The sequence below is a fragment of the Aquila chrysaetos genome, chromosome 3 (assembly GCF_900496995.4).
Source record: "Aquila chrysaetos chrysaetos chromosome 3, bAquChr1.4, whole genome shotgun sequence".
In the NCBI taxonomy this organism is placed as follows: domain Eukaryota; kingdom Metazoa; phylum Chordata; class Aves; order Accipitriformes; family Accipitridae; genus Aquila; species Aquila chrysaetos.
In genome coordinates, this window is record NC_044006.1 from 73,735,958 (window position 1) to 73,753,313 (window position 17,356).

At 46.5% G+C, this 17,356-nt stretch overlaps 1 protein-coding gene across 2 annotated transcripts in view; it reads left to right on the plus strand.

The window, feature by feature from the left end:
- The first annotated feature begins 465 nt into the window (after positions 1-465).
- The window catches only part of PLCD1 (phospholipase C delta 1), a 57,333-nt gene continuing 40,442 nt past the window's right edge, over positions 466-17,356 (plus strand). Inside the window, exons 1-2 of one of the 2 annotated variants that reach the window (XM_030007758.2) lie at positions 466-785; positions 14,663-14,827. In XM_030007758.2, the coding sequence (XP_029863618.1) occupies positions 752-785; positions 14,663-14,827 (199 nt within the window). In that variant the 5' untranslated portion in view covers positions 466-751. Of the gene's footprint in view, positions 786-9,264; positions 9,841-14,662; positions 14,828-17,356 lie in introns of those variants that run through there. The other variant, XM_030007757.2, reaches the window with a different exon arrangement.

Sequence of the window (17,356 nt, forward strand, 5' to 3'; positions counted from 1 at the left end):
CCACTCAGTAAAAGCCTTGGGACAGTGCAGTTTTTTTCTGCTGTCTCGCTGTCTCAAATGCAAAGCTTGTAACTTTTCTTCTGCTTTAAGCTCATGCCTCTGCGAGAGTTTGTGGTTACAGCTTCTATTTCTACATTGGTAATTTCTGACCTGGTTTGTTGTTGTTTTTTTTTTTTTTTTTTTTTTCCCTGCGGAAAGAAATATGCCCCCACCAGTGTCTAAAAGCTCTTTAGACCTAGACTCTTATCATTGGCATCTGTTTAAGGCCCTTTCCTTGATTTGGGGACCACGAAGGGCAGATTTGCGGTACTCGGTGTCTTCTGGAAGCCTTGCCCGGAAAGGAGCGGAACGTGAAAACGTGCCAGCAACAGGAAAAGAGGCATCGTTGTCAAGCTGCAGCGGTAGCAAAATGCAGGAGGCTGGGCCAGCGGTGAAGACGCCAATTTTCAGCTGGGAGGAGCCAGGGCCAGCGCGGCGCTGGGGCTCGGGCGCTTGGCCTCAGTCGATGCGCTGGGCAGGCGGTGGCGTGCGGATGCGGGAGAGAAATAAATGAGGAGTCACAGCGAAGACGCATTTCCAGCCAAGGGGAAGGAGCAGGCCTCTCCGAAGGGAGCTGACGTTGGGGATTACTGGAGCAGGGAGCAGGGGGAGCCTCACGGGTCTGGCTTCCACCCCAGGCCAGTGCTAACATCTGGGCACAGCTGTTTCCTGGAGCCCTTTCTGCTGCTGCACATCGGCTTGTTTTGCAGCAATGGAATCAAATGGCACTTTCCTCGCTTGCAACAGTAAGTCTGTACAAATGTCCTTGCATTTCAGCTCTCTTATCTTGTCCAAGAGCTTTATTTTTCTCCTCTCTTCTCCCTCCTCTTTTGCCTCCCCATTCTCTCATTTGGAAGTAATGCAGCATTTAATCAGTGTTACAGAGAGAGATGACAGATTTTTCTCTGTTGATAGGGTTAGCTGTGTTGGTAGGAAGGGTGTTTTGGCTGGATAAGTGTCTGCAAGTCCAGAAAAGTTGATTCAAATCTCCTCCCCTTTATGTGAAACAGAGTGGGATGGATGCTCAACCGAGTAAACTCTGTGGGCTCTGGTGAAGACAGCAGAGAAGGATAAATCACCTCAGCTCAGGGTCTGTCCACAGGACTCTACAAATGTTAAGTACAAAATAAGGAATGTTTCTAAAAAAGAAATCCTCTCTGCACTTCCAGCAAGTGAGGTTTAAGAAGATTCAATTGGTACTGAGACTGTGAGGCTTGTCTGATAGACAGGGTAATGAAATATCCCTTATTCCCTTGTCTGACCTTAATATATTGCTTTGTTACCTCTTCATTGCGTTTTACTTACTCTGATGAGCAGAAACAACTCAGGGCTGTGATAGCTACAGATTGAAATGGGATATTGTGATTGCACAGAAATGGGAAAAGTCTACAGTGCTTATTTTTATTTCATGAGATAGGTGCTTTCTTACTATAGACGAACTATAAACAAAAATAAACTAATAGAGCAATAAGTGACTGACAATAAATATAATCAGTTTAGTATTATCAGGAGAAATGTGAAAAGATTCCCCCAGGCTCAAGAAATCTTCCCTCTGATTTTCCCAGATGCTAGAAATCTGACAGGAAGGTGAAACAGAGGTTAATGTTATACTTTTTGTAGGTATCTCATTCATTATACAACCACTGGGGAAAGAAAGCTAAGAAATACATCTGGAACTATTAAAATATTTCCTATTCTGTCCTGTGGGTAATTTTTCAGTAAATATTTTTTAGTCTTCTGGGGCTACGAACCAAGAAGAATTCAGTGGCTGTTTGTTAATCTACACAAGTGTTGAATGAGCCAAGCTTTTAAAAAAATATTTACTGAAGTTCCTTGACACATATCACACACAAGTGCCAAAGTGACTCTGAATGCCAGACTACTTAGACAAGAGAAGTTGCTCACATGTTCGTTTGTTAGCCGTATCACACTTGTGCTATGTAGTTTGTCAGAAATTTCTCAGATACTATGGTTTATAGATACGTTTTGTGTATGGCTGTATGTTGAAATTCAGTTTCTTTCTTTCAATTTGTCTCTTTTTTTTTCCAACATAGATACAACAACAAGCTGTATTTACCATGTCAGAATTAATCACAGGCACATGATTCAGTCTCATTAAAATATCTGACAATCAGTAGGACACACCTGAGATACATTCTGGTAGCAGAAGCAGGTAGTACTGTAGATGAGAGTTTCTGAAAACTTTGTATAGTTTTGTTTACTCTGCATTTGGATGGAGATCTGAGTCCTGGGAAGAAAACTGAGCATGCTCCCTTGTCCGCAGAGCCAGAGTAGCTGCTGTGATTTAGCAGTCTGTGCCTTTTATTTTGAATGTGTTTAATTTGGCTGGATGGGTTTCTCATTGCTTATTTTATAAAGGGTCAGCTACATATTGTATGCAATGAATCTGCTAGACTCTGTGGGCTATTAATAATCTTTCTCTTGCCTCATGAAGTTGGTTTGTTTCTGAACTGGGAGCCCTTGTGCTCGCACAGATTATAGAATAGCTAATTTGTACTATGCCTTATTCTTATACACTGACTTTTTCATCCAAGACACTGTGTACATTGTGCATGGAATGCCACAGCCCCGTTATGGGAATGCCCTCTGCCGCAGCCCAGGATGAGAATCAGCAGGGAAGGGTTAGTAAAATCCTACAAAACAAGCCATTTCCTTATTTCTTCTGTCAGCTAGTCCTGATGATTAACTTCTAGATTTAAATTTCTAAATGAATCATCTCCACCTGCCCTTCTTAGCTGGGAGCACCGAGGAAGGTCCTTCTGGGCTTCAACCTCCGTGGGTGGAGATAATGCTACTTCAGATCAGCTGGGATGTGCTCTGAAGCAGCTGGTGACTTTGGTCTCCTTTCCTACAAACAAATTCTCCTAGCACACCCCATTTGATACAGGTTGTGCCTGATGCATTATGTGGGAGTTTTTTGAGCCATACTGTTTCTAGCAGTGCAGAAGAATTTGCAATACTGACACTTCTCAGTACATTAAACAGGCAACTTGTCCCTTTTTCAGACAGGACAAGTAAAACTCTTTTTTTTTTTTTTTTTTAATTTTGACACAAAAGCTGCTATATTTCCAATCTGAGCAATGTCTTCTAGTAAAACTAAAGCCTGCAGTTGGTTTTGAGATTATTGCCGGTGTGCAAAGCCCAAACATCAGGCCCAAAAGCAGATGAGTCAGGGCAAGAAGATGCTTGGGGAAAAATAGATTTTAATGAGGAAATGAAAGAGGAGGAAGGAGGAAATGCAGTCGCTTGGAAAACTGCTGTAAGTAGTAGAGATGAAAGGATACAGCCAACTACAGGGAAAAGCAAGAGGGAGAGGTGTGTGGGGAAGAGATGGTTTGTGCAAGATCCAGAAACTCAGCTGACTGGATAGGCAGCTCTTGGAGCCAAAGGTGTCATGATTTGGGAGCAAAGTATAGTTTCCTTTACAGGGAGATCGAAATGTATAAACGGGTATTTATGAAGGAAAGCTGCAGACAAATACTTGGTGACTTGATCATTCAGGGTGGGATTCAGCTGACTAAATGTAGGTATCTGCAAGAAATTTTAGGCTTATAGGGATCTAGACAGGTGAATTGTACCCTGTCTTCTGGCTCCTTGTTCCGTGGACTGTACATATCTAAATACTGCAAGACTAACCCCCAGCCCATGGGTCTCCTAGGTCCTTACCATAGGTGGAGGGTCTCAGTCCTTACTTGGTCAAGCCCACCAGAATGGAAGGCTGCAGACTTTGGTCAAACACAGAGGTTTCTCTTTTTCTTTATGCAGGTAGAGAAGATTTTGCCACAGTTTCTTCCAAACTGAGATACTTCCACGCTTTAAATGAGCCAGTTTAGACAATCTGTGTGGGGAAATTGTCACACCTTGGGCTGCCCCTCACATGGGTACCTTTTAAAGCCCTGTATTGAGATACCAAACAACAAGTCTCGTTGGCTGTTTTTGGCTAAAGTTACAGGGTGCTGAAATTCCAGATAAATCACTTAAGGGAAAAAAAGGATTTTTTCCCCTAGTTTTGCATAATTCAGTTGTGCAATTTAATTATTGCACAAATTTTGCCCTGCTACAGAATGGTGAGAGTGACCTGCATTTCACCTGTAGAAGAAATTTCAGCTCCTGAAAAAAATGTCGAGAAAAGCTGTTTAAGTGGCCTTGAAAAAATGAAGCTGGGACCCACCTAGAATTGACTTTGGTTTTATGAAGAGAACATCTTCATCAGCATGTGCCCAGAAATGTGTCTTAGGAGTTAGGCAACTAAGCTGCATGAGTGCTCCTGGCTGTTGGTGCTGGTCCTATCCATCAAGTTGATATCCTTCTTTTCAATTACTTTCTTCTCACTCTTCACACCAGCTACTGGAAAAGCTGTAATTTACTGCAAGCCAGTGTTTGTTTTAGTGCCTCTCATGGCAGCCAAATCTCTACGTGCATCGTGGTGGAGGGACTAGTGGAAGGACGGAACCAAACCTTCAGTCTGGTTTTGAGTTCCTGAGTGCAATGAGCTTTAGTTAGGTGTTTCACGTGGACTTCATCAAGAGCACAGGGCAGTAGCTTTTGATGGGTCACAGACAGTGCCGTGCATAGATCCAAGCTCCCTTTGAGTGACCCAGACTGGCAGAAAGATTTATGAAGATTTTCACAAATAAAGGTCACAATTTGAACTGTCTGTGAAATGTCTAAGCAGGCAGCCTGGCTTCATCTATACAAACCAATGCCAGGGCTCTGCACTGTTTAACTGCCAGCGCATTCCCCAGCATGGTTTTGATCCACAGCAAGCTAACACGTAGCATGATCTGGGTGATGGCATGGGCCTGCAATCCTTCCCAGTAGGCAGTCTAGATATAGCCAGCCTGATTTGAGGAAAGATGGCTGGGCTGCATGGATTGATCAGAGCAGAGCTGGAGAAGGGACCATTGTCCTCCCAGAAACCTTGCAGACAAGGCGAGACAGCCAAAGGATACAGAGAGAAAGTGGGGCTGAGAAATATTGGGCAGGGTGACAGTGCTGATCTCAGTGCATCAGAAACCTGCCCATCATACAGCTTCTTGCCAGCATGCCAGCAGAGGAAGGTTTTAGGCAGTGATTTGAAGCACAGCCACAAGATGATACTTGGGGAGAACTCTGATATGAAACTTTAAGGTTACCCTGCCCCGGCTCTCAAGCACCCTGGAAGGGAAGTAGAGTGGGCAAAAGCCAATGTAAGGAAGAGAATGAGGTTTGCTGATGCTGCCACGGGCTTTGTGGAGAAGCCCATTCTCAGTGTCACCACAAGGTGGAACTTGGTACATACCACATGCACCGGAGATGCACCCACCGTCAACAAGCAGCATCCTCTTTGGCCAGAGATGCACCGATGCTTATGGTCTCAGCACCCACTCCCTGGTCCCCACTCCCCCGGAGGGAGCACGAAGGGGAGCACTGGTGTAGAGGAGCCATTGGCATTTTTTGTTGGTGGTGAGAAACTGGCTGTTCTCAAGCTGTGCTGTGCCAACGGCAAGGCTGGTCCTCAGAGGATGTGAGGCGTGACTGGGGAGAATAAAGCTGAGAGCAGTGAGTGATGTCCTGGAGGTAGCAAGGAAGGAGGAAGGAATGAGGTTTCTACAGGTGGGACGTGAAAGGGCATGAATGAAGTGAAGAACGGACTCCAGAGGGAAAGGCAGGGCAGGTGGGACCCTGCAGACATGGAAGGATGCTTGCTGTCCTGTCCTTCCCACAGGGTCTCAGCTGGAAGACAACTCACCATTGCTGGGACCACACTGATCCCAGGGCTGCTAAAGAGCTGATATAAAAGCCATGTTGGATATAACCATGGGGTGATGGCAGATGACAAAAGGGGCCTCTGCAGATGCACTTCACAGGTAACATCAGTGATTTGCAAAAGCACTGGAGAAACCAACTAAATCCTCATCACTTGACAGGTTTTCTGCTTTTCCAAACAGCAGCCACTGCCCAGTGCTGCAGCCGCTTGTGCTCATTTCCAGGCAGCCACTGCACTGAAAATACTCATACTAGGTGTGCAAAAGTAATCTTCAAACTTTATTTACCATGAGGAACTTCAATTTCTGAGTGCTCCATCAACTTAACATGTGATGGCAGGTTGTCATGTTACTACAGACCAGCTGAATACAGCTTTTCCAAACTCTCATCGATTCTGAGTTCACCTAGATTGAATGGTCTCACACTTGCTGAGGACTAGGAATATGTAGGGGCAGACATTACAGTTCATTAATGAGCAGCAATACTCTGATTGTTCTATTACTCTTGTTAAAATAATTCTATTGAATTTCGCTGTGAGGGAGCCTGGGAAGGAAGATGAAATTACAGTGTTCAAAGAACAGCATCATGTAAAATAGACCTAATTTTTTCTTCTTGGTAACAAATACAGAGCAAGGCACAACCTTTGGCCTCTTTTAGTGGGAAACCTCCCCTTTACATGACATTTGTTATTTGTTATGTAACTGCTATAGGCATTACTAGTCATAATAGAGTAATTTCCATCAGGTGCGTGATGCAGTGGGGAAGTAGTGAGGTCATCACCAGCACAGGTATTTTCATTCCAGTCCTAAATTAACACAAGTCTGGGCAAATCAGCAGCTGACTTCTGTCATGTCATTTGTGTCAGTGTGGCATAAAGAGACTATAATCAGTATTAGGGTTGCACCACTTTTGGTGTTGCCCAAATGTGGTAGTGATGGGAGAACAGGTCCAGCTCCAAAGAGCTCAAAACCAACCTGCTTCTTCCTCTGTGAAGTGGTAATAGTGCTTCCTTAGCTCCTTTGTATAAGGATGTGATGGAGATTAATTAATTTTGGAAAATTGTCTGAAGAGCAGCCTGTGCATTAATAGTTTTCTCACATAGCCCATTTCCTACCAGAATCTACAGCCTTTCTATCTCAAGTGCCTGTTTCCTGTGCATTAAAGCACTTTGCTAACTTTGGGACCATGTTCTGACATCCTCATTCACATTGATTTCCATTTGCTCTGTGAGTAATCCAGCTGGAATCAATAGGATGATTAGCACAGCCCCAATCCTGGGCACGGGGACATGAATAACTTCACTCATGTGACTAGGGCCATTTATTTAAGTGGGATTGGTCACATGGGTAATATTGCATGCTTGAGTGTTTGCAGGCTTCGGACCGAGTCAGGTGTTACCTGCAATGAATAAGGGTTGGAGAATTTTTCCCTAAGCCATTTGCAGGAATCACTTCCTCTAGCACTGGAGTGTGATGCAGCATCATGTAACATCAATAACCAATGCCATGTAACCCACAGTGTCACACTTATCCATCAGGCTTCGTCTATGAGATGTGACATTGTCTTTGAATGACCTCAAGAACACAATACATCCAGAACTGTTGTTTCCCAAAGCAGGGCGTTTCTGGCCCAATGATCTCATTTTCATTTTCAAAACAAACTGATTTTAACTACTTTGCATCTCTGAAGCCCTCACAACAGCAAAACTCGCACATTGCTATTCTGGAGAAGTATCTAAACTCAGTGAATGCTGATCCTGTGCTTTGTGTATGTGCAAACTTCAGGGATAAGTACAGTAAAATGTTCTCTGAGGGCCTGGAAAGCTCCGAGCGGTGCTGTCACTGGCACTGACTATTAGGAATTAATGAGAAAATGAAGCAGAGGGGCTCTGAGTGCTCCCAAATCAATCCCTATGGGACTCTGGCTGCTGCTGGACAGGAGAACTGGTGCAGAAGAAGTAAATTGTTTTGCTAAGGCAAGTAGGGGAGACCACTCTCTTCCCCATTCCTGTAATTAGATCAGTCCTCTCCAGTACAATGTGAAATACGGGAAGTGCTCAGAGACTGCTAGCTAATAAATATCATCTAGCCATTACGTCATGGTGCCCACCTCCTAGCCAGGGCAAAAGCAAAGCTTCCAGCTCCCAGGGGAGCACCACAGAGATTACGGCTCTAACATCCAGCCCCTGTAGGTACAGGGGGCTCAGAAAAGGCTGGAGGTGTTTCCTCAAACACCTACTGACTACCTGGCTAACATGTTCAGCAATGTCCCATCCAGAACATGCCTTTATTCTCCTTTGCTGTCTATGATTTGTAGTTGCTATGTGTAAAAAAGGCGTTATTTGTTGTACTACTGTTCAAGGCCATGCAATGGCTCTACCTTGTCCCCAGAGAGTTTCTTACATGCGGCATATGGCAGCGATTACTGACTCTGATCCTGTCCTTGTTCTGGTCAAATAAACCAATCCTCTGTGCTTACCTGTGAGTGTTGGTAGGGCTTCCTTCAAAATGCAGAGAAAGAAAGGGAAGATGGGTGGATTGCCAGACACCAGAAATAGAGAATAAGTTTCTAAAACCTGTGTTGAACATGACGGGGCGCTGGTGATGGAAAGCCTTTGATTAGGTCTCCAGCAGAAATAGTGACATGTGGTTTGCTGTCAGGTTTCTCGCACATGTGCTGGTTCTGCAGTAAGGCACATTCACCCCAGCTTGACTCCATCTCCCAGCAGTATCTTCACCCTTGGCTTGCCTGGCAGGGCAGCAGCTAACAAAGGCAATAAAAAAAAAATAGTCTGTAACAAGGTCTATAAACTCACCTGGGATGGAACAGTTTAATAAGTATAGCTGCCGTGTTTCAACACAGAAGGGGTCATGGCTAGGGAATAGATGGATTTTAGTGCCAGCCATTGCCAGGACAATAGGCAATGGTCATGAGTTTCAGCAAAGGAAATTTATACTGGTCATAACGAACAAATTCCTCACTAAGAACATCTAAGCTCTTGCACAGGGATCTACATTGGCTGTGGAGTCTCCGTCCTTAGAGATATCCAAAACTCACCTGGACAAGGCTGTGAGCAACCTGATCTACCTTTGAAGGTGACCCCACTTTGATTGGGTGGTTGAACTAAAGGGCCCCAGAGGTCCATTCCAACCTTAATTATTCTCTGATTCTGTGTAATCAGTGACCTATTAAGCCACTGATGGGGGCTTATTCCTGTACCAGGCTGCAGGATAAATTTGAACTACAAAAATAAACGCAGAGCTACGCAGAAACGCAGAGTAAGTGACTCACCCAAGTCACACAGGAAATCAGTGGCAGAGAAGACGCTCTCCAGAGTCTTGGGAAAACGCTCTTCTCTAGGTGGAAAAAGAAGAGCGTTAAAACACAGTTTCCGAGCAGCTTTTGGGCTACGTCTGCCCTGGCTAAAAGGTGTTTTTAGCTTCCCGTTCAATGCAAGTCAGTGGGAGCAGCACGGAGCCGCTTTGCACAGAAGAGGAAGGGTGGAGCCAGGCTCCCTCTGATCCAGGCGTTTGTGGGCAGGCTAAGCTGACAAGCCCCAGGCACTGATTAGGAGCCACAAACAACGTTTGGGACTCCTCCAGCCCCTGGAGATGATGCATAAAAACCCACTGGCGTATGACTGTAGGAAAACTTGTTCCTTCTACCTAGGCAGCTGCCGGCAGGCGCCTCGGTCTAATTTTGTGTGCTGCTGAGCAAAGCAGGAGGAGAGACTTCCCACCGTCCCACCCCCGGCCGGACTCTGCCCTCCCCTGCCGTCCTCTGCCTCCATTCCCCCGCTGCCTCCGCTCCCTCCTCGGAGCCCCGTTCGACACGGAGCACGCCGGAGGCTCCTGGATGAGCAGGGATCCCTGCAGGGGTGGCGTGGCCCCCCCGTCCTTCCCGACGCCTTTCCCCGAGCCCCACGCTGGATGATGCAGTGCTTCCGAAGGCAGCCCAAGCGCAGCGTGTCCCAGGAAAACATCCTACGGGAGCAGAGTCGTAGAGTGGCCGCGTTGAACGGCATCAGGCTGGGTAAGGGACAAGTTGGTCAGACCCCCGACACTTCCACGCTCTGGCATCCGCTTGATTTCTGCCTCTTTTCCCTGCGCAGAGGCACTGCTCCACCCTAAAGGCAGCTCCAAGGTTATTTTTAAACTCCCGAGGTTTCTTTTCCTTTCCTTTGCCTGTAACCACCCGCCAGATTTGTAAACCGCTCCGTTTGAGGCATCAAAGAAAGTGGGACCTCTTTGGCAAAGGGTCGGTTTCCAGATTTCTTGCTGGGCTTTCTGAACTGTCGCTGGTTGAGGTTGTTTGGGGAAGTCAGTGCCCTTTTCCTGCCTGATTTTAGGACTTCTCAGTGGTGTATTGCCAGTTGCTATAAGAGCCCAAGGAACCACGCAGAGGTCTGCATTCACCAGATGAAAAGAAAGAGGAAACCCAGGGAGTTTCTGTGTCCGGCCATGAACTCATTGCTGGTTCCTGCTGTCTGGAAAGACAGCCCAAGTGGATGCGAGTCCCTTGATATCTGTGGCTACAGAGGGCAGGTGGAAATGGAAAATTGCCATTTACCCACCCAAGTTCTTTGGATTTTATCAGAAAGGCCTTCTGCCCTTTTAAACCAGAAAACCTGAGTTATGTCTGGCCTTAAACCAGGTGGGAGGGGGAGAGCAGGCAGGAGGAGGCTTGTATTGTAGCAGTTGTAATTAACGTGTTTATATCAGATCAGCAAATTTGCAAGTGAGCAATGCAGAAATACGGATTATCACTGTCTTCTGTAGACATCATTCTGTCTCCTTAGTGAACTCAAAGCCTGGCTTCTACCGTGACAGCTATTGTCTTATTGTGTTTCCTGCTTGCTGTAAACCTGAGATGGATAATATGAAGGTTAAGATTTTTGATGTCTTAGTGTCTAAACCTTCATAGTGCAGTATATTAACTTCATGGTTATTGCAGTGCTGTGTGTGCTTGAGGGACTCCTACCTTTGCCAAACATGATTTTCACTCTGAACATTACTGCACACTAAATATATCCCATTTAGAAAGTGATTGATATTTTGCAAGGAGTGGGGCCTGACCCTTGAGACACACTCTGCAATTTTGCGTGCCAAGTATGTATTTGGTATTTCACAGAGGATGCTAAGAAAGACACAGTCCTGCCACATGTTTCAGGCAGGATTTGGACATCTATTTCAGTGTGGTGATTGTGCTTCTCATGCCTAGTGTTGTTATATAGTTGGAAACCAATATCCTTGTCCTGCTGCACAGTATTTTTTAATTTTTAAATGATGTATGTGTATAATGACTCTGGTTTCTTTTACACAAGTTTCCATTGCTGTGAGATGGAGCTCTGGACTGCAAACCTCCTTAGCTCCATGGGGTTGTTTGGCAGAAATGCTCAGGAGCTGGTTGAGGCATAAAACCCAAAATGAAGTTTCTGCTGGGAAAAGGTGGTTTTTTTTCTGGAAAGCAATTCAAATGACCAGCTGAGAGTAATGTCCCGCTGGCACATCAGGGGTGTGTTTGTCGTTCCTGTATCAGGAGATCAGAGCATCTTCTGCTCCATCTCTGGCCTAACAAAATGCTGGTGCTTTGTAGACAGGAATAGATAAGCTAAGTGACTTACCCAAGGTCATTTAAAGAGTCTGTGGCGGTGCTTGGACTGGGCATAGGAGGCAGGGCCCAAAACACTGTCCCTCTTTCCTAGCCAGTTTAGCTGTCTGAGCTTGAACTGCTGCTAGACAGATACAAAGCAGGCTTGAAACAGGCTGTGCCCACCCAGCTAAGGGGATGCTCCTCCTTCCTCTGGGCCCACCGTTGGGTGCTTCAGTCAGTACTTGGGGTCACCACCGGCAGAGATCAACTCTGGGTGACTGCTCTCTATCTGAAAGGCTTCCCACGTCAAAGCAGTGACAGAGCTGTTAGACACCCATGATTAGCCCTCTCGCCCTTTCCTGGCCAAACCCGCTGTCTCCTATAGGCAACCTTGTCCTCATCCCCTCCCTGGCTTGTCTCACTGCCCTCTGACTCACGCTCCCTGCCATCTTTGATCTTTGCCATGCTTTCACCATGCACCATCCCTCTTCATCTTTCCCTCCTGCTCTTGTGAAGTGCAGTGGCCTCCTTTGCCAAGTCATTTAACCTGCCCTGGTCCTCAGGCACAGTGGCCAAGGGTGAGTGGGAGGGCTGCTCCCAACCTGTAGTCAGATCCTCTGAAGAGGAAGGGGAATTTTGACCCACGCTAATGTACTGACTGGGCTGTGCCAGTGAGCAGGATGAAGGGCTCTGAGCTCCAGCTTGTGTCTGACCTATGTGGATCAAGCCTGGAGGAGAGGAATCTGCCCCTGACCACTGCTTGTGCCCATCCAGATTTGCCTGTATTACATTGGTGCAGATCTTTGAGATGTCCAGGTAGCATGACACGTTACACATGCTGCATGCAGTGCCTGTGTAACGAAACATGCCCCAGTTAACAGGGATTTCTCATTACACGCTTATGCACATAGGCATTCAAAGGATCTGATGGTTTTCCTGCTTTCCTCCTCATGTCACCCTAGGATGACGTGTCCTCCTCCTAGTCCCATAACGATGCCTCGCATGGTTGGGATCTGAAGAAAGAGAAGGAATGAGACTGGGAGCCAGAACAGAAATGTGGGTGAATAGAGAGAAGGAAGAAGTTTGTTTCCTCTCCAGGAACCTTGAGGGTGCCACAGAGATGTTAGTGAGGCCTAAGTCTGTGGTATCTTCTCTGCACTTGGAAGACCTTTGCCTTGGAGGGAAAGACTTAACACCACAACTCAGGAGACCAAGGACCTGTGAAGCTGTTGTGGTGTCTGTCCTTCATCTGGATGGTCTGGCCTCTTGTCAACCACTGGGCATGCTTGAACCTCAGCAAACCCAGGAGGTTGTCCCAGATCCCATAGCTGGGATCAATCTTTCACCCTGTGCTTTGCAGGAGATGTTTTTTTTAATTCCCTCCATGAGTTTCTTTCTGAGGTTTCCAGAGGAGGAAGCATTCAGATTCTCCTCTTGGGAACCTCCAGACCAGACATGAGCCGAGAGGCCCAGGGGATGCTGTAGCATGGGAAGACACTTAATTAATGAGATAGCTAATTGAATATAGAGGAAAGAGAGAGGCCACAGCCATCTTTTCAGGATCTCCAGCTCCCACTGTGGTGCTTTCAACTCTGGATGCCTCAGCCAAGCTCGGCTCCGGGCATGCTCCTTGGCATCTGCACCAGTAAAGTGATGTGAGTGGCTCACTGAGTGGACACTGGACACCCCTAATATTATCTCTGATGGATATCTCAGGCTTTCTTTGGCAAACTAAAATGCTCTCTTTAGGCCAATGTATCCTGGTTACAAACTCATGGTGCTGCTTTTTGCTGCAGCTACCATGACCTACCTTGGTGCTCTGCAGCATCTGGCACTTCAGTTTCCTGTATGAATTGTCAGGAATCTGGGGATTTGGCCACTTGGATCTCATCCTAGGTTTTGTTTTTCAAACAGGCCTGAAGTGATTCTTGGTAGTTTATTGCCTTGCCCTGTTTAAAAAACAACAATTCAAGGCAGCTGTGTCTTCCAGAAAAGAACAAACCCAATGTCACAGGGTAATGTCACACTGCAATATAAACGTTATTGCATAAATCACTTTTAACTTGGATTTCTGCTTTGTGAGACCCCACGTTATGTTTATGTAGCATTGGGAAATTTCCCATGATGGGAGTGTCAGGTGGCTGCAAGCGGCCAAGTGGTTATCTGCATTGTCAAGATAAGGCTAGCAAAAATCCCATTGAGTTGGGATGTGCTTGGTCAGTACTACAGAGTTACATGCTGTTTCACCAGCTTTGAACCAGCCTTTCATGCAATGTCAGAGAGATGCAAGGTGCCTATTACCGAAAGCCCAGGATGTGTTTCTCATGTTTCATGCTCTCACCCTCCCCAGCCCACACACTCCAGATCTGTAATTAATGGTTGTTTTGAGGGACAGATTCTCCAAGGTATTTAGGTATGTGGAAATCATATACTGCTGAGACATTCAAAACCATGTAGAATGCCAAATCTATGTTTTCAAAGTCTCGGTAGATGCCTGTTGGCTCTCGAGATGTCTAAGTGCCTTCCTGAATCTAGGCTAAGATGTGAAATCTGAAGTTCCTGGAATCAGAAGGTCTGGTTATCATTACTTGGCATTGTGGTGGCCTAGTAGGGTAAGAAAGATAAAGGTCCTCTCGGATACTAGCTGGGCAATGAGGAGAGCATGGTTGTTACCTTATTGCTACCTTATTGATGTGATGCTGCCTGTCACCAAACTTATCTGTGTATGTCCTAAGCTTCATGACACTGATCTTCAAAATTCCCATGTGGATAGAAGGGGGCTGCTTGCCAGAGAAGGAAGAGAGATATCTTTGTGTATTCCTGTTTCCACAAAGGAAATTTGTCACAGAATATATTTGAAATCACTTGAAAGTTCCTCACAGTACTCCAATTACAAGTCATACAACTTTCTTTCCTCTGCTTTTACTGTTATGTTGTTGGTTTTGTTGTAGTTTTTGCATCCTAACATTAGACTATATTTGCTGGGAAGAAGATATTTTATGTTTGTAAGCCACCTGATAATTATAGTACAAAAGTCTTTGGACTCAAGTCTAAGAAATCTACAAGGCTCCAGCCTCTTTTGTGAGCACAAAGTGTGGCATGGCAGATTTCTGGGTCTCTCTGCTCTGCTGTCCTCCCCAGACCTGGCTGTACTGTAGTGGTCTATCTATGTCTGTGATCAGTGTCCTGTGGAAGGGAAGATCCTGTGAGCATCATTTCTTGAGTTGACTCTTACAACATTACCACTACTGTTTCTCTGCAGGCCTGAAAGATGACAAGGATCTCAAGTTCCTCCTGAAAGGCAGCCAGCTGCTAAAAGTGAAGTCAGGCTCTTGGAGAAAGGAGAGGTTTTATAAGCTCCAGGAGGACTGCAAAACCATATGGCAGGAATCGAAGAAGGTGCTGAGGTCTCCGGAGTCGCAGATCTGTAAGTAAAGTTTGCTTCATCATAGGCATGGGGTGCTGTGGGCAGAGGTGCTTGGGGTGAACCAGGACCATTATGCTTGCGGTTGTGGAGGTAGGGCTTGGACCAATGAGACCAGATCCTTCATACCTCCTGTAACACACAAACTGGGTGATGCTGTCAGCTCCAGAGACAGCTGGGAGGAATCCACCATGTCAGGAATGGCCACATTTCCCAAGCTCATGAGCTACTGCTTAAAATCATTGTGGGGTGGGCCGTGCTGGTCTCGGCAGCCCTGCCTGGCTCGTTTCCTCCCCAAAGCAAGAGTTCAGGTTACTCAGGTGCCCGAGCCCTAATGCTCAGTGTGAGACATGGCTTGGGCATCTGCAGTGTGGTATGGTGCGCTTGGGCTGTTGGTCTGGGCTCTGCCAGGACACTTTTCTGCCTGCAGCCACTGAGAAAGCTGGCATTTAAGCCTCACAAGGGAACCACAGAGATGTGAAGACCCAAGGGCTGGCAGGAGATATCTCTGGGAAGGAAAGCCTGTTCTCATCCTAATCTTGGAAACTCAGAATCTGGCCCATTGTAAAACATCCAGATACGACAGTCACCATTATATGGACACAGGGAAAACCATTCTGTGCCAGCATTGCCCAGCTTGGGGCCATAATTGGGACCAGGAGCCCAATCGTTCAGTCAAAACAGGATCGGGCAGGGTGTGTAGTATCTGTTTATATCTGTTTTTTCTTCTCATTTGGTATTTTTCTGACATATTTCTCTGTCACTAATCATCAAAGCCAGGAGGTAAATTAATAACGTGGAATATATTTTATGGCATGTTGAAATGTAGAATATGCTGCCCACGTCAGCTACACAATTTTTTTTCGTAGCAATCACAATTAACTAAATGAAGGGTGGGTCTTCCAAATTAACCCCCTCCCACAAGCAGTGATAAGATTTCCAGTAGGAGGGGTAAGGCAGCAGGGCAAAGTGTGTTGGGTTTATAACCCTGATGGCCACACTCTTCTCACATGACCTTGGGCACCTCATTTAATCTCTTTGTGCATCCTTTCCTTTCTCCTGCTCTATCTAGCTATAAAAGGCCTTGGATTGGACGCTGTCCCTTACTGTGTGTTTGCATGCCCAGCATGGCAGGGTCCTGAGCTCAGCTGTTTAGGTACCAGTGCAATAACCCATGGTAACAAGAACAAATGCAGACACCTTAGTGGATGTTTGCTCCCTAGGAATGCCTGCTCTGTTGAGCTCTGTCCCATATAAAAGCAAAGTCCTTTCCCAGGTAATGTCTTGCTATAAAACAAATAAGGATGTGAGTGGAGAAGAAAGACTTTCAGAGCTTTCTCTCCTGTGCTCTGAGCCAGCAGTTTCCAAATTATGGGGGCTGAGAGCATCTCCAGCAACAGTCTAGACCCCACCTAGTCCTCTGAAGTAAATGGGCGGGCATCCTTGTGCTGTGGCTCCAGGACCTTGATGTCTGCTTGGAGAAGCACTGGTTGAAGCCATTGCCTCCATTGCTGGGGCAGTGGTGTGGAGAGCTGTTGGAACTGTAACTTTTTTTATATACTGAGCTGCAATAAGAGCCCTGCAGCAAGATTGAATCCTTTGAGCTGGGTGTTGGGCACAGGCTGGGAGTGTGTCTGCATGGGTGTGGATTTACAGCACTCAAGATACGCTTTGCTAACTGGGCAAACCAACGTTGCCACACTGCTGGAGACGGCGGCAGGAAGGAGAACTTGCTGTGCCCTGGGAGTGTCCTCAGCGCAAAGTAAAGATGGAGTAATACTGCCTACTGACTCACACCCACATGTATGCTCCGTAAGGTCTCCATGCATGCACACCTTTCCCTGGAGATTCTTTTTTTTTTGTCATCAGGATAGCAGGAAGAGAGACAAGGCAGTCAAGGCAGAGCTTGTCCTTGCTGCTCTGAAAAAGCAAGCTCTGGCAGGGCTCCAGCTGGGCTGGCTTTGCACCTGTACACCCGGCTGGCTACGGGAGCATGCCTGGTGCCAGGCTGACCTACCAAGCATGCCAGGGCAGGCTGTCCTCCACACACTCCTGGGAGGATGTGAAGCTGTGCCGGCAGTTGTGGTGCAAGCTTTTGGGATGGTTGGAGGGCCACCTTGGGGCTGCTTTCCAAAGGTGCTGTGGATGCACCTGAAGCTGGAAGTCAACCAGAGAGGTGAGTACTGGACTGACACCCGCCCAGTCCCTAGCCATAATGCCAAGGACATCTGTTTTCCCATGCCTTTCTCCTCTGTTGGCCCTCTGAGACCTTCCATCCCCAAGTTTTCAGAGTGATCACTGGGTTTGAGTTTGTTTCTTAAGCTTTTGACTTCAGCGGGCTGCTTTGTGTTTAGGTATAGAGACGATTACCCTTGGTTAGTGCTGTGTCCTCTGGCAGGCTCTATCACTACGGCTGCCTTCTCATTTGGTTCGGTGTGTGTAGGCAATCAAAAAGCAGAGGAAGAGTGCAGGGTCATGATTTGATACTCAAAATCAGGGACTTCAAGGCGAGTCTCCCCAGAGGGTCACCCT